This window comes from Anomaloglossus baeobatrachus, chromosome 1 (assembly GCF_048569485.1).
Source record: "Anomaloglossus baeobatrachus isolate aAnoBae1 chromosome 1, aAnoBae1.hap1, whole genome shotgun sequence".
Taxonomy (NCBI): domain Eukaryota; kingdom Metazoa; phylum Chordata; class Amphibia; order Anura; family Aromobatidae; genus Anomaloglossus; species Anomaloglossus baeobatrachus.
Window position 1 is genome coordinate 364,493,956 of NC_134353.1, and position 23,876 is coordinate 364,517,831.

General features: G+C 46.4%; 1 protein-coding gene across 1 annotated transcript in view; it reads right to left on the bottom strand.

Annotated features, from left to right (window-relative positions):
- LOC142293071 (uncharacterized) overlaps window positions 1–18,300 on the bottom strand; it is a 137,444-nt gene extending 119,144 nt beyond the window's left edge. Inside the window, exon 1 of the mRNA XM_075337807.1 lies at window positions 18,182–18,300. Coding sequence (XP_075193922.1) covers window positions 18,182–18,247 — 66 coding nt within the window. The 5' untranslated portion in view covers window positions 18,248–18,300. The remainder of the gene's footprint in view (window positions 1–18,181) is intronic.
- Window positions 18,301–23,876: the final 5,576 nt, after the last annotated feature.

Genomic DNA, 23,876 nt, shown 5'->3' on the forward strand with positions numbered 1-23,876 from the left:
TATTATCAATACTCAATGCATGTTTTAAGATAGTAATTTCCTTTAGCTTCCACCAGGTGAATGCCCCTTGTTCAAGTACCAGATCAAACATTGAGTTGTGGAATAGGGTTATTAGGGGAGAAGGGAAGGATTGAAGATTAATACAAAATCCATGACTTCTCCAAATAGACAGAGAGTGAAAAGTGTATTGGACTACCTGTCCCAATTTCCTGGGAGAGGATCCGTGGACCTTAGTAGCCCTGCTACTGAGTACGGCGCTATTAGAGAGTTTTCCAACTTCACCCATCCAGGTACATTATGTGGAGTACAGACAGTCGCCATTTGTACCACCCGCGTAGCCTTATAATAAAGGGCAAAATTTGGTAGCGAGAGGCCTCCCAGTTTTCTGTGGTGGAACATAGTCATCAGCTTGTTTCTGGGCCACTTTCCCTGCCAAATGTATTTTAAGATTATTTTGTGTATGGAGGTAAATGTTCTCGCAGGGATGCCGATGGGTAGAGATCCAAATAGATATAGGAATCTAGGAAATCTAGGGAAAGTGACCATTTTTATTGAGTGAATTATACCTAGCCAGGATATGGAGGTTGAGGACCATTTAGCCAAATCGTTTGTGAATTTATGAATAAGCGGTGTATAATTCCATTTAAAAAGAGTAGACTTATTTGTAGTTCGGTTAATGAAAAAGTATGTGATGAAATGGTCCGTTTTCTCGAACCCAAAACTGGCCGTGATGTTATATTGATCATAAATGGGTATATTAAGAAATAAAGTTTCTGATTTGCCTACATTGACTTATAGTCCTGATATGGTTTAAATTTTTTTGTTCTATTTAATGTAAACAACCCTGTCTAGAATTTTTCTGCTAAATATCTTTTAAAAAAAAGTTTGAGATTAGTTTATCTTTTACACATCTCCAAGTCCCCAATGGCCTTTCACATAGACAATGATTTCAGTATACAGTTAGGTCCAGAAATATTTGGACAGTGACACAAGTTTTGTTATTTTAGCTGTTTACAAAAACATGTTCAGAAATACAATTATATATATATATAATATGGGCTGAAAGTGCACACTCCCAGCTGCAATATGAGAGTTTTCACATCCAAATCGGAGAAAGGGTTTAGGAATCATAGCTCTGTAATGCATAGCCTCCTCTTTTTCAAGGGACCAAAAGTAATTGGACAAGGGACTCTAAGGGCTGCAATTAACTCTGAAGGCGTCTCCCTCGTTAACCTGTAATCAACGAAGTAGTTAAAAGGTCTGGGGTTGATTACAGGTGTGTGGTTTTGCATTTGGAAGCTGTTGCTTTGACCAGACAACATGCGGTCTAAGGAACTCTCAATTGAGGTGAAGCAGAACATCCTGAGGCTGAAAAAAAAGAAAAAATCCATCAGAGAGATAGCAGACATGCTTGGAGTAGCAAAATCAACAGTCGGGTACATTCTGAGAAAAAAGGAATTGACTGGTGAGCTTGGGAACTCAAAAAGGCCTGGGCGTCCACGGATGACAACAGTGGTGGATGATCGCCGCATACTTTTTTTGGTGAAGAAGAACCCGTTCACAACATCAACTGAAGTCCAGAACACTCTCAGTGAAGTAGGTGTATCTGTCTCTAAGTCAACAGTAAAGAGAAGACTCCATGAAAGTAAATACAAAGGGTTCACATCTAGATGCAAACCATTCATCAATTCCAAAAATAGACAGGCCAGAGTTAAATTTGCTGAAAAATACCTCATGAAGCCAGATCAGTTCTGGAAAAGTATTCTATGGACAGATGAGACAAAGATCAACCTGTACCAGAATGATGGGAAGAAAAAAGTTTGGAGAAGAAAGGGAACGGCACATGATCCAAGGCACACCACATCCTCTGTAAAACATGGTGGAGGCAACGCGATGGCATGGGCATGCATGGCTTTCAATGGCACTGGGTCACTTTTGTTTATTGATGACATAACAGCAGACAAGAGTAGCCGGATGAATTCTGAAGTGTACCGGGATATACTTTCAGCCCAGATTCAGCCAAATGCCGCAAAGTTGATCGGACGGCGCTTCATAGTACAGATGGACAATGACCCCAAGCATACAGCCAAAGCTACCCAGGAGTTCATGAGTGCAAAAAAGTGGAACATTCTGCAATGGCCAAGTCAATCACCAGATCTTAACCCAATTGAGCATGCATTTCACTTGCTCAAATCCAGACTTAAGACAGAAAGACCCACAAACAAGCAAGACCTGAAGGCTGCGGCTGTAAAGGCCTGGCAAAGCATTAAGAAGGAGGAAACGCAGCGTTTGGTGATGTCCATGGGTTCCAGACTTAAGGCAGTGATTGCCTCCAAAGGATTTGCAACAAAATATTGAAAATAAAAATATTTTGTTTGGGTTTGGTTTATTTGTCCAATTACTTTTGACCTCCTAAAATGTGGAGTGTTTGTAAAGAAATGTGTACAATTCCTACAATTTCTATCAGATATTTTTGTTCAAACCTTCAAATTAAATGTTACAATCTGCACTTGAATTCTGTTGTAGAGGTTTCATTTCAAATCCAATGTGGTGGTATGCAGAGCCCAACTCGCGAAAATTGTGTCACTGTCCAAATATTTCTGGACCTAACTGTATATTCCCACAATTTTTAATTTCAAGTGAAAAGGCTTTGGTACCGTGTTAGCCAGTTGAAAAATTATTGAATGTTCTCAGTGAGAGGAACAAAATTATAATCTTGTGATACCTTTTAAGGGCTAATTAAAATAAAATAAAGTGATGTTACAACTTACAAAGCAAGCTTTCGAGACATCTCAGGTCCCTTCTTCAGGCATGGTATGACAAAATATCTGAATAAACACAAATATATGCACAAACAGAGCAGAGGGATGGCATAATAAAATATATTTAAATAAACAAACACTGAGCTTAGAAAGTGAATCCTTAATTAGCTTTGATTAGTGGTGTGAGAGTTTTATTGTCCCAATATCCATGTAGGATCAGAGGTCTGGTGAGTCTCTGGAATAGATTCCTCAGATTTTGTAATGGTCCGTAAATCCTCCTGAAAGGTTGAGTCCTGTGTCCACAGAGATAAACATTTTAATGAATTTGTATTCCCAGACCCTGCGATGGCTCTGTGATCTGAAGTTGCCTTTTAATATGACAACTTTCATGTGGTTTACGTTGTGTCCTGAAGCACAGAAATGTTTGGCAACAGGTAAATGGATTTTTTTGTCTGTAATTGTGTGGCGGGGAGATCTCATCCTTGCTCTCAGTCTCTGTCCTGTTTCTCCAACATAGAGGCTCCCAATAGGACATATAGTACACAGGATTAAGTACACCACGTTGGAAGAGGAACATGTGAATGTCCCAGGAATCTTATAGTCCTGCTGTATGTTAGGGATCTGTATCCGGTCTTTGGTCTCTACATGAGTGCAGGTTTTGCAGCTCTTTACATTGCAAGGATAAGTTCCTCTTGGTGTGTCTGAGGGCATAGAACTTTGGATCATGATGCTTCCGTAAATTAGGAGGTTGCCTGTAGCACAGCAATGGAGGATCTTTGAATATTGTTTTTAACCGGTTATCCTTGTGTAGAATCTGGTGAAGTTTCTTGGCCGTTCTTCTCAGTACCTCAAGCTGTGGGTTGTATGTCACCACCAGAGGTACTCGACTATTTTCCTCTTTTTGTTTGTATTGAAGCAGTTCACTTCTAGGGGTCCTTGTTGATCTAATAGAGCTCTACTAGAGCAACAAGGACCCCCTAGAAGTGAACTGCTTCAATACAAACAAAAAGAGGAAAATAGTCGAGTACCTCTGGTGGTGACATACAACCCACAGCTTGAGGTACTGAGAAGAACGGTGTTACGGTTGCTGCGAGCACTGGAGACTATGTCCAGATTTCTTGCTACTGCACATGTGCGAGCGCTGGAGACTAAGTCCAGATTTCTTGCTACTGCACATGTGCGAGCGCTGGAGACTAAGTCCAGATTTCTTGCTACTGCACATGTGCGAGCGCCAGAGACTAAGTCCTATCTTGGAGCCATTGCACATGTGCGGGTGACATCATCGCTGACACGAGGTCACATGTCTCTGACACCTTCTATGCCGATTGGTCGCTGGTCATGTGCTTGTGATGCCTTGCTCAGTGATAGGCCAGCATGACGTCACTCCTGTCGTTCTGGCAGCGGATTGGCTCTGGTGTCCTCCATCTTGGATGAGGCACAGAGTCTATATAAGACTCTGACATACGCCGCATGGCGCTCAGTCCTCTTGGTTCATGCATAAGAGTAGACGCTCTGTGCGCGTTCCTCTAGGCATTCCTCTGTCTATGCTAGGTGAGCGCTACCGGCAGGGTAGCGTTCTTATACCTTACAGCTTCGGCTGCTGTCCGTATCCTCACCTCTTAGGGGAGCGGACATAGGCAGGTGCCTGAGGCACATGGTCTGGCTGGGCCTTGTGGTTCGACTCGTAGGTGGACGTTGCCGCTAGGGTAACGTTCCTTATACTGCGTCTGGCAGTTGTTCGTATCCTCGCACACTAGGGGAGCGAACAGAGGTAGGAGCTTTGTGCGGCTTACGCTGCTGTTCGTCTCTTTTGCACCACTAGAAGAGCGGACCTAGGCAGGTGCCATATCTAGTGGTTCGTGTTCTCGCACACTAGTGGAGCGAACGCAGGTAGGAGCTTTGTGCGGCTTACGCTGCTGTTCGTCTCTTTTGCACCACTAGAAGAGCGGACCTTGGTAGATGCCATTTCGCACACATTGCCTTTGTCTCTGTGATTATTAACAGAGATCATTCCACACACCCAAGTACGGGAGGAATTGCTTTACTTACTTATATCCTTCTGTGAGTTAACAGAGGTATTGCACTCTGCCATAGTCTGCAGCAGAGTCTTTGCACGGTGGACCCTGACTGTCTGATACTCCTTTAGGTTATTATCAGACAGCCCCCCGTAACATTAGGACTGAGCCTTAGAATGGGCGACTCCCCTATGGGAGCGCTCTGATGTGGTTACTCTGAGACATCAAGACTTTCTTGATGCTCTTAAGGCGGTATTCATGGGTCCGCAGGTTACCCATGATGCGGCCCTGAGACTGTTAGATCTATCTCAGGGTTCGGTATCCACTAGTTCTTATGCCATTGCTTTTAGAACTCTGGTGGCAGAACTAGATTGGCCAGAGAAGGTGTTGATTCCTATCTTCTGGAGAGGGTTGGCAGGCTATGTCAAGGATGCTCTTGCTACTCGTGAGGTCCCTGCTTCTCTGGAGGACTTGATCACAGTAGCAACGAGGATCGATGTACGCCATAAGGAACGTAGACTCGAGGTCTCTTCCTCACGCCCTAAGCATCGGGCTATTCCAGTTGTTGAGGGTCCACTACCATCTTCCTCAGCATCTGAAACATCTCCCACTCCTATGGAGTTAGGTCATACGTCTTCCAGATTACGCAAGTCTGGTCCTCCTATATGTTACGTATGTCGTCAGGCTGGGCACTATGCCAACAAGTGTCCTAGTCGTCAGGGAAACTCCCTGGCCTAGTAACCATTAGAGGGGGGTTACTAGAGACGTCTTCTGCACCCTCTAAGTGTTGTATCCCAGGTCAGCTCTCGTTATCTGAGAATACATGGCCTATTATGGCTTTTGTGGATTCCGGAGCTGACGGGACTTTTGTGTCCTCAGGATTTGTAAAGGGACACAATATTCCCTCTATCATGTTAGAGGCGCCTATTCCTGTCCGTGTTGTTAATGGAACTATGTTGTCTGACTCCATTACATTGAGGACAGTTCCCTTGCGCCTTTCCCTGTCTCAGGGTCACATAGAGGAGATTTCTTTTCTTGTTTTGCCTGAGGGTATAGATGACGTCCTTCTGGGTCTCCCATGGCTTCGGACTCATGCTCCTCACATTGACTGGGAGTCCGACAGCATTATTAGTTGGGGTTCGAAATGTCAGTCCCGATGTCTTCCCTTACCACCTAAGGTCATTGCGGTTGCATCTACTGATCTCTCTCCCATACCTACACCCTATCTGGATTTCGCTGACGTGTTCTCCAAACAGGGTGCTGAGGTTCTTCCACCCCATAGGCCGTATGACTGTGCCATAGACCTTATCCCAGGTTCGGTTCCACCTAAAGGCAGGGTTTACCCCCTGTCGATACCTGAGTCGGAGGCCATGTCGACCTATATAAGAGAGAGTTTAGAGAAAGGGTTCATTCGTAAGTCTGTCTCTCCCGCAGGAGCTGGGTTTTTCTTTGTTCGGAAGAAAGAGGGTGATTTGCGTCCCTGCATAGATTACAGGGGTCTCAACGCAATCACAATAAAGAACAAATACCCATTATCTTTAATTTCGGAGCTCTTTGACAGACTGAGAGGAGCTCAAGTTTTTACGAAGTTGGATCTGCGGGGTGCGTATAACTTGGTACGAATTCGAGAGGGTGACGAATGGAAGACCGCTTTTAACACCCGAGACGGTCACTATGAATACCTCGTCATGCCTTTTGGGTTATGTAATGCACCCGCAGTATTTCAGGACTTCGTAAACGATGTGTTCAGGGATTTACTGTTATCCTCAGTAGTGGTGTATCTGGACGACATCCTGATTTTTTCTCCTGATCTGGAGACTCATCGTCAGGATGTCGTTCGTGTCCTTTCCCGTTTAAGGGAGCACTCATTGTTTGCTAAACTCGAGAAATGTGTATTCGAGCAGTCCTCATTGCCTTTTTTGGGTTACATTATCTCACAAAAGGGTCTGGCTATGGATCCTGCGAAGCTCTCTGCTGTCCTGCAATGGTCCGAACCTCATTCCTTGAAGGCGGTGCAACGCTTCTTAGGATTCATAAATTATTACAGGCAGTTCATACCCCATTTTTCTACTTTGGTGGCCCCTTTGGTGGCCTTGACTAAGAAAGGTGCTAATCCCAAAGCCTGGTCTACTGAGACATCTCAGGCTTTTGAGGCAGTAAAAAGACACTTTTCAACTGCTCCCGTTCTTCAAAGACCCGATGAGAGTAAGCCCTTCCTCTTGGAGGTTGATGCCTCTTCAGTGGGTGCTGGTGCGGTCTTGTATCAAAAGAATGGTGCAGGTAGAAAAAGGCCGTGTTTCTTCTTTGCGAAAACCTTTTCACCGGCAGAGAGAAACTATACCATTGGGGATAGGAAACTGCTCGCCCTGAGATTAGCCTTGGAGGAGTGGCGTCACTTGCTGGAAGGAGCGAAACATCCTTTCCAGGTCTATACAGACCATAAGAATCTGACGTACTTACAAACCGCTCAGCGTCTGAATCCTCGCCAAGCCCGCTGGTCCTTGTTTTTCTCCCGCTTTCACTTCTCCATCAACTATCTGTCTGGGAGTAAGAATAACAAGGCAGACGCCCTGTCTCGCTCTATGCTTTCTACCCAGGAAGAGATTGACGAACCTCGTCTTATCCTTCCCTCCAGGGTTTTTCATACGCTCTCCCCTGTGACGTTAGACCAAATCCCACCGGGCAAGACCTTTGTTCCGCCTGATCGACAGAATGATATACTGTCATGGGCCCACACCTCAAAGGTGGGTGGGCATTTTGGTATTAGGCGGACACGAGAGTTACTGGAGAGGTGGTATTGGTGGCCACACTTAGCCAGCCACGTCAAGAGATATGTCGGTTCCTGCTACTCGTGTGCTCGCAACCGTCCATTACGGCAGAGACCGGCTGGGCTCTTGCATCCTTTACCAGTGCCAGATAGACCATGGGAGGTGGTAGGCATGGATTTTGTGGGTGATCTTCCATGTTCACAGGGACATAGATTTGTGTGGGTCATTACGGACCATTTCTCCCGGATGGTTCATCTCGTACCGTTATCGAGAATCCCATCTTCCAGGGTACTAGCCAAACTATTCCTCAAGCATGTCTTTAGGCTTCACGGGATGCCAGATCGTATCATTTGTGATAGAGGCCCTCAATTTACTTCCCGTTTCTGGCGAGATCTTTGTAGCCTTCTGCAAATTGAGTTGAATCTCTCTTCGGCGTACCATCCGGAGACCAATGGTTTGGTTGAGCGTACCAATCAATCTATGATTATATACCTTCGACACTTTGTTGCTGAGAACCACGATAACTGGTCCTCCCTCCTACCCTGGGCAGAATTTGCCCTTAACAATTCGCTGGCTGAGGCCACTGGGCAGACACCGTTCATACTCAATAATGGGCAACACCCTAGGGTACCGGTACCGTTTCCCGCTGCTGCACCTCCTCCTCTTGTGGCCGACTGGGAAACTAATGCCAGAGAGGTTTGGGATCGGACTCAAGAGTCGATCCAAGCAGCTAAGGACCGTATGAAGACAGTGTCCGATCGGTTTCGTCGCCCGGCTCCTGTCTTTTCTCCAGGGGACTTTGTGTGTCTCTCTGCAAAACACGTGAGACTTAGAGTGAGCTCTGTCAAATTTGCTCCTCGCTTCCTGGGTCCTTATGAGGTTCTTCGACAGGTAAATCCTGTAGTCTACCAATTGAAGTTACCCGTCCATCTTAGGATTCATGACAAATTCCATGTCTCACTGCTAAAGCCGGCTATTTTACCTCACGCTCGTGAAGTTCACTCTCCTGCCTCTGATTCCTCTCGCTCTAGCTATGAGGTACGAGCCATAGTTGGTTCTAAGATGGTGAGAGGGCGCAGGTTCTTCTTGATAGATTGGGAGGGTTACGGCCCGGAACATCGCTCTTGGGAGCCTGAGGAGGCTGTCCATGCTCCCGACTTAGTTGCCGATTACCTGCGTCGCCGGGAGGGGGGCCCTTGAGGGGGAGGTACTGTTACGGTTGCTGCGAGCACTGGAGACTATGTCCAGATTTCTTGCTACTGCACATGTGCGAGCGCTGGAGACTAAGTCCAGATTTCTTGCTACTGCACATGTGCGAGCGCTGGAGACTAAGTCCAGATTTCTTGCTACTGCACATGTGCGAGCGCCAGAGACTAAGTCCTATCTTGGAGCCATTGCACATGTGCGGGTGACATCATCGCTGACACGAGGTCACATGTCTCTGACACCTTCTATGCGATTGGTCGCTGGTCATGTGCTTGTGATGCCTTGCTCAGTGATAGGCCAGCATGACGTCACTCCTGTCGTTCTGGCAGCGGATTGGCTCTGGTGTCCTCCATCTTGGATGAGGCACAGAGTCTATATAAGACCCTGACACACGCCGCATGGCGCCCAGTCCTCTTGGTTCATGCATAAGAGTAGACACTCTGTGCGCGTTCCTCTAGGCATTCCTCTGTCTATGCTAGGTGAGCGCTACCGGCAGGGTAGCGTTCTTATACCTTACAGCTTCGGCTGCTGTCCGTATCCTTACCTCTTAGGGGAGCGGACATAGGCAGGTGCCTGAGGCACATGGTCTGGCTGGGCCTTGTGGTTCGACTCGTAGGTGGACGTTGCCGCTAGGGTAACGTTCCTTATACTGCGTCTGGCAGTTGTTCGTATCCTCGCACACTAGGGGAGCGAACAGAGGTAGGAGCTTTGTGCGGCTTACGCTGCTGTTCGTCTCTTTTGCACCACTAGAAGAGCGGACCTAGGCAGGTGCCATATCTAGTGGTTCGTGTCCTCGCACACTAGTGGAGCGAACGCAGGTAGGAGCTTTGTGCGGCTTACGCTGCTGTTCGTCTCTTTTGCACCACTAGAAGAGCGGACCTTGGTAGATGCCATTTCGCACACATTGCCTTTGTCTCTGTGATTATTAACAGAGATCATTCCACACACCCAAGTACGGGAGGAATTGCTTTACTTACTTATATCCTTCTGTGAGTTAACAGAGGTATTGCACTCTGCCATAGTCTGCAGCAGAGTCTTTGCACGGTGGACCCTGACTGTCTGATACTCCTTTAGGTTATTATCAGACAGCCCCCCGTAACAAACGGCCAAGAAACTTCACCACATTCTACACAAGGATAACCGGTTAAAAACAATATTCAAAGATCCTCCATTGCTGTGCTACAGGCAACCTCCTAATTTACAGAGCATCATGATCCAAAGTTCTATGCCCTCAGACACACCAAGAGGAACTTATCCTTGCAATGTAAAGTGCTTCAAAACCTGCACTCATGTAGAGACCAAAGACCGGATACAGATCTTTAACACACAGCAGGACTATAAGATTCCTGGGACATTCACATGTTACTCTTCCAACGTGGTGTACTTAATCCTGTGCACTATACAGTATGTCCTATTGGGGGCCTCTATGTTGGAGAAACAGGACAGAGACTGAGAGCAAGGATGAAATCTCACCGCCACACAATTACAGAAAAAAAAAATCCATTTACCTGTGGCCAAACATTTCTGTGCTTCAGGACACAACATAAACCACATGAAAGTTGCCATATTAAAAGGCAACTTTAGATCACAGAACCATCGCAGGGTCTGGGAATACAAATTCATTAAAATATTTAACTCTGTGGACACAGGACTCAACCTTTCAGGAGGATTTACGGACCATTACAAAATCTGAGGAATCTATTCCAGAGACTCACCAAACTTCTGATCCTACATTGATATTGGGACAATAAAACTCTCCTACCACTAATCAAAGCTAATTAAGGATTCACTTTCTAAGCTCAGTGTTTGTTTATTTAAATGTCTTTTATTATGCCATCCCTCTGCCCTGTTTGTGCATATATTTGTGTTTCTTCAGATATTTTGTCATACCATGCCTGATGAAGGGATCTGAGATGTCTCGAAAGCTTGCTTTGTAACATCACTTTATTTTATTTTAGTTAGCCCTTAAAAGGTATCAAAAGATTATAATTTTGTTCCTCTCACTGAGAACATTCAATAATTATTCCCACAATAACATGTTAGAGCATATTGCTAAAATATACCATAACTTAGGGTGGACATAGAAAGACAGAAGACCTCTGTTAAAGAAGTGAAGAGGTTGCAGCACTAGTAAACCTAGTAATAGGTTTTAAATAAAACTTTAATTAGAAAATCAATGTATTTACTAGCATCACTCCCCAGGTGTAGCAAGAAATTAATTGAAAATAATAGCTGTGAATTGATCCTATAATAAGTTTCTACTGCAATATTTTTATAATGCTATTTTATCTCACCACACAACATGCATTGGAGGTTTGGCACATAAAGTACATACATTCATCGGAAAGTAGAATACTCTTGTAGTGAAAATGTTATTCGAACCTGATCTTGCAAATCTTGAAAAGGTAATCGGTATTTCATACTATAAGCAATTAGTAATTAAGAGCCATTTACTCCAGGAGGCTATAGCAACATCACGTACTTAAGAGTCCATGAACAAAGTATTCAACATGCAAATATTTTTCCAAGCATACAATGGTTATTATTCCATGTATACAATGAAGATTTTACAGCATAACATATGCAAATTGCCTCTTCAGACAGGAAGAGGACTTGAACGCTAGTGCCATTTATTGGAAGTAGCAATCCTACAAGTCAATATTGACCCTTTATTGAGCTTTGACATATGACTTAGGATAAAAGCCAGATCAGAATTTCAATTTGCAGATACAATGTTTTGAGGTATTGCATCTCCTTAGTGTAAAGCATGAGATCTGATTTGGCTGTATGAGAGCCTTCTGACTAGGATATAAGAGGTAACGTATCTGCTTGTGTAGAGTAAGATGCCTGGCATGCCAGTGTGAGTGTCATGGCTCGACTAGGGGGCTCGATCTGCTGACCTATGGTTGTATGGTCAGTTCGGTTTCCCCTTCTATTGGACCACAGCCTGTTTTGTCTCTATTATAATGCTGATGGTTCTCTTGTCTTTCCCCTGCTTTCCTTTTATTTATATTCAGGGGTGTTCACTTTCACATTTGGTTTGCCTTATCACATCTTAGGAGGGTCTATTTATACTTGCCATGCACATGCATTCATTGATAGCTATATTCCAGGATAGATGGATGTTTGGAATTCTACCTCTTTAGTTAAGGATAATCACTGTGGTTTGGTTGTGTGTTTCCCTTGCCCAGCATTCTTTCCTTTGTTTTATATTTGGGATTTGTGTGGTTTCCACGTATTCCATAAGTCTTTTGAGTTTCCTCTCTCTTCCCTGTATGACTGTATTGACACGTTTTAAGCCCTCTGCCTCACACTCTGCCTGGGTGCACTTCAAATATGTTACTTGTTTAGTGTAACACTTTTTTATTGTTGAGAGTACAATTAAAGCCACTCAGGATAATCTGATGTTGAGTGGGGAAGCCATTTCCTATTCTTACGGTGCCAACCTCTGCGGTTAAGCAGGGACAAATCAGGGTCAGATTTAGGGCTTATTCTATAGAACTGTTGATTACAGGTATAACATCTCTCCTGGTTTGTTCATCCCTGTGTGAGTGGTAGTGCTCAGTCATAACAATGAAGAGGCTTATAAGCCATGCAATGCTCCTCTGGTAAATTAAATATCCACATTGCCTCTTTAAAACTTCAAAAAAAAACACTCATAGAGCCAAATCATATCTCTTGCTTTGCACAAATGAGATACAGCACCCCGAAACACAGTGTCTTCAAATTGAGATTTTGGTTTGACCTTTCTCCTAAGTAATATAGCAAGGAAAAAAGCAAAGGGTTGATGCTCACTTTCAGGATTGCTATTTCCAATAGATAACAATAGTGTTTAAGTCCTCCTCTCTGAAGAGGCAATTTCCATATTTAATTTCCCAGAGGAGCATTACATGGCTTATAAGCCTCCTCACACTGAAATGTCACTCCCAACAAGAAGAAAACCTACAGTAGATCCGAAACTATAAAATCAAAATAAATACAAATAGAGACACAGAAGTTGACAGGACAGTTGCATTTAAAAAAAAAAAACAAAAAACGATTGAATACATTGCCAAACCATGAGGCCACTGACTTTAAAATGAAGAAATTATGATTTTTAGATTCTTAACAGACCACGTGAGAAATAACCCCTGTGAGTCAAATGCATTTATTTGCATTTTATTTATGCATGTAATATTGTTTTATTTGTAATAGTAGAAACAGCAAGGAGAGAAACCATGAAGCATACTGTATTGTTTCTCATAGCGATAAGAAAAAAACAAGAGCTGCTTCCTGTGTAACACCATAGGAACAATTGAGCGTGAGTTGGAGGGTTGGTCGCTCACATGACCAGGTTGTGCGCGGTTCAACTATGTGAAGAGTGATGTAAAATTCAATCATGGCTGCTGCACCAGCTACTGTACTCACACCAATGTGAATAGGACATGACAAGTAAAGTGCAGTGGATCCCAAGTGATGCAGCTAACAAAGGTTAATTCAGGCGGTAAGTATAAAAAACCTCCAATTTATTGCAATGCATTTCGGAATAGAACTGACTCCTTTCTTAGTCACTGAAAGTTTTTCATAGTTACCTCCTATATAAACCTTTGTCAGTGGTAGCGCCAGGGATTCACCGCAATCTACTCTCCATACTGTTGCTTATGGCGATCCTTGTGGCAGAAACTGGGTTTATGCTAGCTATATACAATGTATACAAAAAGATGCTACGTCTAAAAGGTCTAATTGATTCACAACTGCTGCACAAAGTAAACTAAGTGATACATCACTGGAATCAGGGACTCTTTTCCTACATTATGCTGCTCTCATATGGAGATAGCAAAAACATGTTGACAGATTCCCTTTAATGGAAATTTGTCATCAGATTTTGGTCTCCTAACTTGAGAGCAACATAATGTAGAGACAGAGGCCATGATTCCAGCAATATATCCCTTAACTGGCCTTATTAATGTAGTTTTCATAAAATTGGTGTTTTATCAGCTGGAGCTTATCACTAAAGGACTGTTAAATCTGCTATGTAGTCCTCCATATTCATAAACTTTCTATAAACACTACTTTGGTAGCTTTCTGCCTATGCACAGTTAATACATAAACCTGTCAATTAATGGTGTAGGGAGGCTTATACAGAGCTAAGCTAGTAGATGTGTTTCCGATAAAACAGTGATTTCATCAAAACAACACTAAGCAGCCAGGTAAGTGATACATCGCTGGATCAGGGTCACTGCACCTACATCATGCTGCTCTCAGATGGGGAAGCAAAAAGCTAGTGACAGATTCCATTTAACCCCTTAACGACCCTTGACGTACTGGGTACGTCACCCACCGCTGTCCTCAATCGCCCCGCCGCTGCCTCAATCGCCCCGCCGCTGCCCCCAATCACCACGCCGCTGTCCCCGCCACCGCCAGCCACGCCGCTGTCCCCGATCACCCCGCCGCTGTCCCCAATCGCCACCGCCAGCCACGCCGCTGTCCCCGCCAGCCACGCCACTGTCCCCGCCACCGCCAGCCATGCCGCTCACCCCGCCGCTGTCCCCGATCGCCACCGCCAGCCACACCGCTGTCCCCGCCACCACCGCTAACCACGCCGCTGTCCCCACTACTGACACCGCCACTGTCCTCGCCACTGTCACCGCCGCTGTCCCCGCCACCGCCAGCCAGGCCGCTGTCCCCGCCACCACCAGCCACGCCTCTGTCCCCGCTGCCACCGCCAGCCACGCCGCTGTCCCCGCCACTGTCACCGCCGCTGTCCCCACCACCGCCAGCCACGCCGCTGTACCGGATCACCCCGCCGCTGTCCCCGATCACCACCGCCAGCCATGCCGCTGTCCTCGCCACCGCCAGCCATGCTGCTCACCCCGCCGCTGTCCCCGATCGCCACCGCCAGCCACGCCGCTGTCCCCGCCACTGTCACCGCCGCTGTCCCCACCACCGCCAGCCACTCCGCTGTACCCAATCACCCCGCCGCTGTCCCCGATCGCCACCGCCAGCCACGCCGCTGTCCCCGCCAGCCACGCCGCTGTCCCCGCCACCGCCAGCCACACCGCTCACCCCACCGCTGTCCCCAATCACCACTGCCAGCCACGCCGCTGTCCCCACCGCCACTGCCAGCCACGCCGCTGTCCCAGCTACTGTCACCGCAGCTGTCCCCGCCACCGCTGCCACGCCGCTGTACCCGATCACCCTGCCGCTGTCCCCAATCGCCACCGCCAGGCACGCCGCTGTCCCCGCCAGCCACGCCGCTGTCGCCGCCACGCCTGCCACTGTCCACGCCGGCACCGCTAGCCACGCCGCTGCCTCCGCCGCCGTCGCACCCGCCGCCGTCGCACCCACCTTTTTCAGCCGCCGCTGCCCCCGAATCGGCCGCCACTGTTCCCGATCGGCCGCCGCCTCCTCCATCGGTTGCCCCTTCTCCATCCGCCACTACACCTCCCCCCCTCCTCCTCCATATGCTGCCTCCCCCCCTCCATGTGCTGCCTCCCCCCCTCCATGTGCTGCCTCCCCACCCTTCCATGTGCTGCCTCCCTTGCTGCCTTCCCCCCTCCATGTGCTACCTACCTCCCTCATGTGCTCTCTCCCATCAGACTCTGCCCCCCTCCCCGATCTGCTGCCTGTTCTCTCCCATCCTCTTCATCTACTTCCCCCTCTCACCCTCCTCAATCTGTTGCCTCCTTCATCTGCTGCCTCTTCTGTCTGCTGTGATCCTGCTGCCTAGATCCATCCTGTAAGGTAGCTATCCCCAATCTCACCTCCCCATCCTCCGCCGCTCCTCCATCCGCTGCGCCATTTCCCATCCTCCATCCGCTGCGCCATTTCCCATCCTCTGCCGCTCCTCCATTCGCTGCGCCCTTTCCCATCCTCTGCCGCTCCTCCATCCGCTGCGCCCTTTCCCATCCTCTGCCGCTCCTCCACCTGCTGTGCCCTTTCCCATCCTCTGCCGCTCCTCCATCCGCTGCACCCTTTCCCATCTTCCATCCGCTGCGCCCTTTCTCATCTGCCGCCCCTCCATCCACGCCCTCTCGCATCGCATTATCCAGCGCAGTTGCTCGCTTCCAGACTGGAGCAGATGATGCGATGCAAGACTCGTGCATCGCTCTCACGTTTGGCACTGGTCTTAGTGGCAGGCGCTCATATTTTTTTTATTCATTTTTTTTTTCTTACTGACGTCTGTATTTTTTATTTCGCCAACTAATTTTTTTGTATATGGGGGAGGGTCTAGTTTCCAAAATGGGGTCACATGTGGGGGCGCTCCTTCTCTTCTGAGCCCCGCCGTGCGCCCAAACAATTGATTTCCACCACATGTGAGGTATCTGTGTACTCAGGAGAAATTGCACAATACGTTTTATGGTGCATTTTTTCCTGATAGCCTTGTGGAAAAAAAAGCTACCTGGTTGAAAAAACAATTTTGTGGTAAAAAAAAAATAAAATATTTTCACGGCTGAACATTACAAACGTTTGTGAAGCCTCCAGAGGTTCAAAGTGCTCACTAAACAGCTAGATAAACTCCATGAGGGGTCTAGTTTCCAAAATGGGGTCAATTGTGGGGGAGCTCCATTGTTTAGGCACCTCAGGGGGGTCTCCAAACGCAACATGGCGTCCGCTAATAATTCCAACCAATTTTGCTGTGAAATGGCGCTCCTTCTCTTCTGAGCCCCGCCGTGCACCCAAACAATTGATTTCCACCACATATGAGGTATCGTCGTACTCAGGAGAAATTGCACAATACGTTTTATGGTGCATTTTTTCCTGATACCCTTGTGAATAAAAAAGCTACCTGTTTAAAAAAACAATTTTGTGGTAAAAAAAAAAAAAATATTTTCACGGCTGAACATTACAAACTTTTGTGAAGCCTCCAGGGGTTCAAAGTGCTCACTAAACAGCTAGATAAATTCCATGATGGCTCTCGTTTCCAAAATGGGGTCACTTGTGGGGGAGCTCTATTGTTTAGGCACCTCAGGGGGTCTTCAAACCCGACATGGCGTCCGCTAATGAGTGCAGCTAATTTTGCACTCAAATTCAAATGGCGCTCCTTGCCTTCTGAGCCCTGCCATGTGCCCAAACATTTGATTTCGACCACATATGAGGTATCTGCGTACTCAGGAGAAAATGGACAATACATTTTATGGTGCATTTTTTCTGATACCCTTGTGAAAATACTAAATTTTATTTTCATTTTTCCTTTTACATTGCTTTGGTTGCTGTGAAGCTCCTAAAGGGTTAATAAACTTCTTGGATGTGGTTTTGAGCAGAGTGAGAGGTGCAGATTTTAGAATGGGGTCACGTTTGGGTATTTTCTGTCGCCTAGGTTTCTCAAATCACTCCAAATGTGATGTGGTACCTAAAAAAATTTTTTTTGTAAATTTTGTTGGAAAAATGAGAAATTGCTGATGAACTTTGAACCCTTCTAACTTCCTAACGGAATTTTTTTTTTTTTTCAAAAATTGCGCTGATGTAAAGTAGACATGTGGAACATGTTATTTAGTAACTATTTTGTGTGACATATCTCTCAGATTTATGGGCATAAAATTTCAATTGCAAAATTTTCGCCAAATTTCCAAAATTTTCACAAATAAACGCAAAACATATCGGCCTAAATTTACCACTGACATGAAGTACAATATGTCACGAAAAAACAATGTCAGAATCGCCAGGATCCGTTGAAGCGTTCCAGAGTTAGAACCTGTCAAAGTGACACTGGTCAGAATTGCAAAAAATGGCCGGGTCTTTAAGGTGAAAACAGGCTGGGGGCTGAAGGGGTTAAAGGAGTTCTCCCTGACCAGCTGTTATTAGTTCTGCTGCCAGACCGACATAATCATTAAAGCTGCATGTCTTCTCTCTGTTCAATGTATAGCAAGTACTAAGTATGGCAGATCAACGCTAGAATAGGCCTCTATATATGGAGTTGTGCAGTGCAGATCTGTGCATCACTTATATTCAGCTACGCTCTTTGGAGGTTCCAAATGTCGGACCCCACCAACCTGATGTTGATGACTTATCCACAGGAAAGTTAATACACAGGAGAACCCCTTTAACATCTTTACGGTATACACAAATGTAAGTAAAAAGATACAGTATGCAATTCTATATTATTTTATCAAATGAATTTCTTCCTAATAGAGGGCTTACCAGTCTAGTAGACGATCCTACTCAGTGATATCAAAGCTCTAAATAATTGAGCTACTCCGATCCACTAGATTAATAAAACCTTAGATTTAGATCCCATATTTCAAATTGTACTTAAACTTTTGCAGAAATCTATATAGAACTCTGTTTGGCAACATGATGGCCATTGATCTTAATGTGACAGACAAAATGTAGAAATGTATAAATCAATGTAGAAAAATATAGCAATGTCAGTAGAAATATGTGTCTATCTATTCAAGGCAAAAGTTTCAATATTATTAATGAAATAACAGAATAATTCAATGCAACATACCTCAGCTATGTTAAGTTTTCCAGTCTCACACACATTCTTTGTGCATACAGTATTGCTTGTCCTCATTGAGCCATAGCTTCCTATTTTCGCTTTAATATTGAAAATATCTCTTTCCAAAGCATTAATCCTATAAATATGACATATAGGTTAATAAGCATACTCATCAGAAAATGTAATCTCTTATTAACAGGAAGAAGCAAAAATAATCCTTTGGTTTCATGTATTTAATCCACTGCAAGAAATGTGAAGTATTTCATAGTAACTAGTGATGGGCAAGCACTAAAATGCTCCAGTGTTCGGTACTCAAGTCGAGCAATTTGTAACGCTCGAGTGCTCGTCTCAAGTAACGAGCATAAAGGAAGTCAATAGGAAACTTTAGCATTTTTCATGCAGTGTCTTCCGGGAGGTCTGAAGGGGCCTGAAAAACACTGACATTAATGAAAACGCCCCTGAAATGAAATAGGAACAGCATGGAGAAGTTGCCTGGACACATCTGTGACTCCCAGGTCACTGCGGGAAACAATACATTGCAATACACCCTGAAATACACATAGAGGATGGCTTCAGAAAACATTTTTCCCCATTTGGAAAAAGAGGGACTCCTAGACTGGTAAAGCATATGCACTATGTGCAAGGGCAGCCACAAATTATAAGCAGGAATTCCAATATACCCTGGAATACACATAGAGTAGGGCCTAAGAAAACATTTATATTTAGAGGGCGTAGGACTTTTTTGGCCAACAACAAGGAGCCCCGGATTTGAGGCCATTACTCAGGGTACAACTGGCACAAAAAGGACTTTTAGACGTCTAACTCTGATTTTGCTCCAGCTAAGGTGGGCAACAGTTCTTCCTCTGCCAGATCCGGGCATCAGGCAGACTTGAGGCTTCAAATAGATTGAAGCACGGGTTACCAAACTTTCTTTTGATTTCCTTGGAGACCTTTGCCAATGATAATTGAACCATGTGGGGGGAACTGGTTCAGCCCATTCTGGAGGAAAGAACACCACAAGTTCTTTGTCCATTTATTCATACAACATTTGGGCCTTTCTACCATTCTATGAATGCATCTTTATTCATTTTTTTACACAGAATTGAGGCAAATCTGAGGCTCTCAGGCTAAAGTCACTGTTCCCAGTCATGCTTAAGTTGATTCCATGGGTTTTTTTAGTGTCACTGGGGCCAAAATAACTAATAGTCGCATCCACCTGCCAAATTAAAGTGCTGACAGTCTGACTATTATCAAATGAACAAAGCTGGAATGGCACTGACTTCTCAACCCCAGCAGATGACAGCAGTGGAATATAAAGCAAATACAAATGTTTTTTTTTTTTATTCTGGTGTATTCCCATATGTCATGATGTAATTTACCCTCTCACTGTATATGCTGTGATACTATGTCATGATATGTATATTTCCCTGGTTGTATTAGTTGTAATTCATGTATTTCCTTGGGGGAGCTACTGGTCTCAATGTGTCTCTCTCATACAATTGTAGTCTTGGCATCTAATGTGATTATGTAAATAGCCTGTCCTCTTCTTTCCAGAGTTGTGTATCTAATCTGTAATTACATTGGCCAGTGAAGGAATAGTCATTGTTCTGCACAGCAGGGGATCCCTTCATCTACTGTGGCTGGCAGACATATTGGAGCCCTGTGATGGACCAAACCATTGATGATAGGATGTGTGACCCCTACCCCCTGAACAAACATGGTGGGCTGGTCAAGGAGCACAGACAATGCATTTCCCTTTTTGTAACTTCAGAGTGAGCTGAAACTTGAAGAGAGCAGGAGCCCCAGCCTGGGTGGCTGTGGACACGGACGGAGCTAGGCCTGTGTGGCGGCCCGTGGGATTGTGTGGAACTCTTTGGACTACTGTAAGGACGATTGCTTTGTTATCCGGTCCGAGGATTGTCGGGAAGGGCCCCCGAATCTGTTTTACGTGGACTTATCGTGTGCTGTTCCAGTGTTCTTGTGAATAAACCTGTTGGATCGTCCCTCGGCCTCGTCCATCCTTTGCTCTGTTGTACACCCCCGTCACAAACTGGTTGGCAGCGCTGGGATCAGAGCAGAAGGAATGGAGGACAATGGCTCAACATCAGGAACCAGCACTGCAGAGTACAAGACCTGGACTTTGGGGAGCCTGCAATCAAAGGCCCGTGAAGTAGGAGTTCGTTTCAAAGGACTCTCCAAGGAGCAGCTGATTGAGGCGCTAGAAGGAGTCTGTTCGCAAAATGACGTGGAGGAAGGATCCTCACAGCAAACGGAAGAAAGACGGCAGCCGGAGGTGAATACCCAAAAAAGTCAATGGGTTGTGTGGTACAAGGAGGAGATGGCACTGCTTGGAGATGAGGCCACCATAGAAGATAAGAGGGAGGCCATGCGTGGAGCTAAAGAGAAGGAGCGCAGGATGGAGGAGATGGCACTGCTGGATAAGGAGCTCGCTGTGGAAGCCGCGAGAGGTTCCAGACAGACTGTAACCCCAGCACCCATCATGAGGGAACTTCCCAGGGTGTCCCGCAAAGACTTTAAGCCGTTTAATGAGGCTGCAGGCGACATTGAGGGCTTCTTCCAGGACTTTGAGCATCAGTGTCGATTAATGGAAGTCCCGGACAGGGAGCGTGTCCGGCATCTGGTTGGGCTCCTAGAGGGGGGAGCTGCTGAAGCCTATAGAGCTATGGACCCTCGGTGGAACTGTGAGTATGCGGATATTAAACAGACTATTCTAGAACATTATGCTGTGACCCCAGACACTTACAGGACTCAGTTCCGTGCTTTAGCCTGTGATGGGGAAGTGTCTTTTAAGATATATGCTCATAGACTCAAACAAATATGTAATCGCTGGCTGGAGGCAGAGGAGGCCTTATCTTGGGAGACCTTCCTGCAGGTCATCCTAAAAGAACAATTCTTTGCCCAGTGCCCCGCTGAGATCCGGGAATGGGTGCGTGAGAGAAAACCAGCGACAGTGGAGGAAGCTGCTGCTCTCGCTGATGAGGCTCTCACCATCAAGCCTCAGTGGAGGGTTCTGTTGGAGGATGGAGAGACGCCTAACAGCTCCACAACACCGGATGCCCCCAGTTATTCTGTCCCCATTGTTCCCCGTTCCTCTAAGCCACCACATGTTGATACCCGTGTTAATGTGCCTCCAGTGGCTTCTACTGCACTTTCTGGAATACGCCGGGGAGAGGAAGTAACAGAGCGCAGGTGTTATGTTTGTAGGCATCCCGGGCATTTGCAGGCCTCATGCCCAGCCAGGCCATGGAGGAATCATCCTCAAACCCCTACAGCACCTTCAGGTGGGAGCCGGCCTCCAAGTTCCCCTACCCCTTACCCAAGAGGACGCCTTGGATGGAGGGAGACCCAGCTCAGATGCTATCAATGTGGACAGCCAGGGCATCGGCAAGTCTCCTGCCCAGCTGTTCAAATGAGGACTGATCCTGCACCCAATCGGATTGTTAATTATTTACAGCCCAGTGCCATGGAGGAAGATGTGGCACCTTTATGTGAGGACTGGCCTAGTGACTCAGCCCCCCATGTTGCACCACCAAGAGTTTACGGGGTGCGACCCGCAGTTATGACGACTTCTGCTCATCGAGGTAAGCACTTGCAGGAGGTTGTGCTGGATGGACAGAGACTTGTTGGATTTTGTGACTCGGGTGCTTTCCTCACACTGGCTGATCCCCGAGTGGTTCGGCCTGAGGCAATCCATAGAGGACCGGGGATTGTTATTGAACTGGCTGGTGGACAATGGAGGACTATTCCCACAGCCACTGTGGATCTGAACTTTGGTTTTGGGGTCAGGCGATGTGTGGTTGGGGTGATGGGTGGTCTGCCTGCAGCTGTTCTCCTGGGCAATGATGTGGGAGAGCTACGATGCCAATTCGTGGCTGCATGAAGCCACATGTAAGTAACGCTCTGCCTGTGTGTACTTAACCAGTGACCTGTAGAGGTCCCTAGTACGTACACAAGTTGGGAGGGGAAGGAATTGTCATGATGTAATTTACCCTCTCACTGTATATGCTGTGATACTATGTCATGATATGTATATTTCCCTGGTTGTATTAGTTGTAATTCATGTATTTCCTTGGGGGAGCTACTGGTCTCAATGTGTCTCTCTCATACAATTGTAGTCTTGGCATCTAATGTGATTATGTAAATAGCCTGTCCTCTTCTTTCCAGAGTTGTGTATCTAATCTGTAATTGCATTGGCCAGTGAAGGAATAGTCATTGTTCTGCACAGCAGGGGATCCCTTCATCTACTGTGGCTGGCAGACATATTGGAGCCCTGTGATGGACCAAACCATTGATGATAGGATGTGTGACCCCTACCCCCTGAACAAACATGGTGGGCTGGTCAAGGAGCACAGACAATGCATTTCCCTTTTTGTAACTTCAGAGTGAGCTGAAACTTGAAGAGAGCAGGAGCCCCAGCCTGGGTGGCTGTGGACACGGACGGAGCTAGGCCTGTGTGGCGGCCCGTGGGATTGTGTGGAACTCTTTGGACTACTGTAAGGACGATTGCTTTGTTATCCGGTCCGAGGATTGTCGGGAAGGGCCCCCGAATCTGTTTTACGTGGACTTATCGTGTGCTGTTCCAGTGTTCTTGTGAATAAACCTGTTGGATCGTCCCTCGGCCTCGTCCATCCTTTGCTCTGTTGTACACCCCCGTCACACCATACCACCAATATATTTCCTGGTGTGCCATCCCTGCCTTACATCTGCACGTGTCGCATAACTCATGGGCAACCCATGCCCTGACCAACGCAGTTAGATTGCATCAGCAGTATACCTATAGAAGGACTATAAAAGAATATACCCTGACTATATGCATCTAACCATGCCCATGCCCTGACCAAAACAATCCCTTCTCCAGCAGCTATACCTACACTGAATAAAGGTAATGGTGGTATTAATAGGGAAAAAATAATGGAATTTTCATTCCCAAAACTAATGTAGCTCATGACTAAGGGCGGCTTTGCACATTGCGACATCGCAAGCCGATGCTGCGATGTCGCACGCGATAGTCCCCACCCCCGTCGCAGGTACGATATCGTGTGATAGCTGGTGTAGCGAAAATTATCGCTACGCCAGCTTCACATGCACTCACCTGCCCTGCGACTGTCGCTCTTACCAGCGACCCGCCTCCTTCCTAAGGGGGCGGGTCGTGCGGCGTCATAGCGACGTCACACGGCAGGCGGCCAATAGCGGCGGAGGGGCGGAGATGAGCAGGATGTAAACATCCCACCCACCTCCTTCCTTCCGCATATCCTACGGAAGCCGCGGTGACGCCGGTAGGAGATGTTCCTCGCTCCTGCGACTTCACACAGAGCGATGTGTGCCGCTGCAGGAACGAGGAACAACATCGGACCGTCGCGTCAGCGTAATTATGGATTACGCTGACGCTGCACCGATGATACGATTACGACGATTTTGCGCTCGTTAATCGTATCATCTAGGCTTTACACACTACGATGTCGCATGCGATGCCGGATGTGCGTCACTTTCAATTTGACCCCACCGAGATCGCACCTGCGATGTCGTAGTGTGCAAATCCCGCCTAAGTGTGATTCTTTTCACCTGAAACGCGGAGCGCTGGTCATGTTATCTGTTTTGACTGCATGTTGAAATAAACCTGAAGTCTTTCTCACCTGAAGAGCTGGATTCTCCTCACTTTGTTGGAAAACAATAAATGCAGATC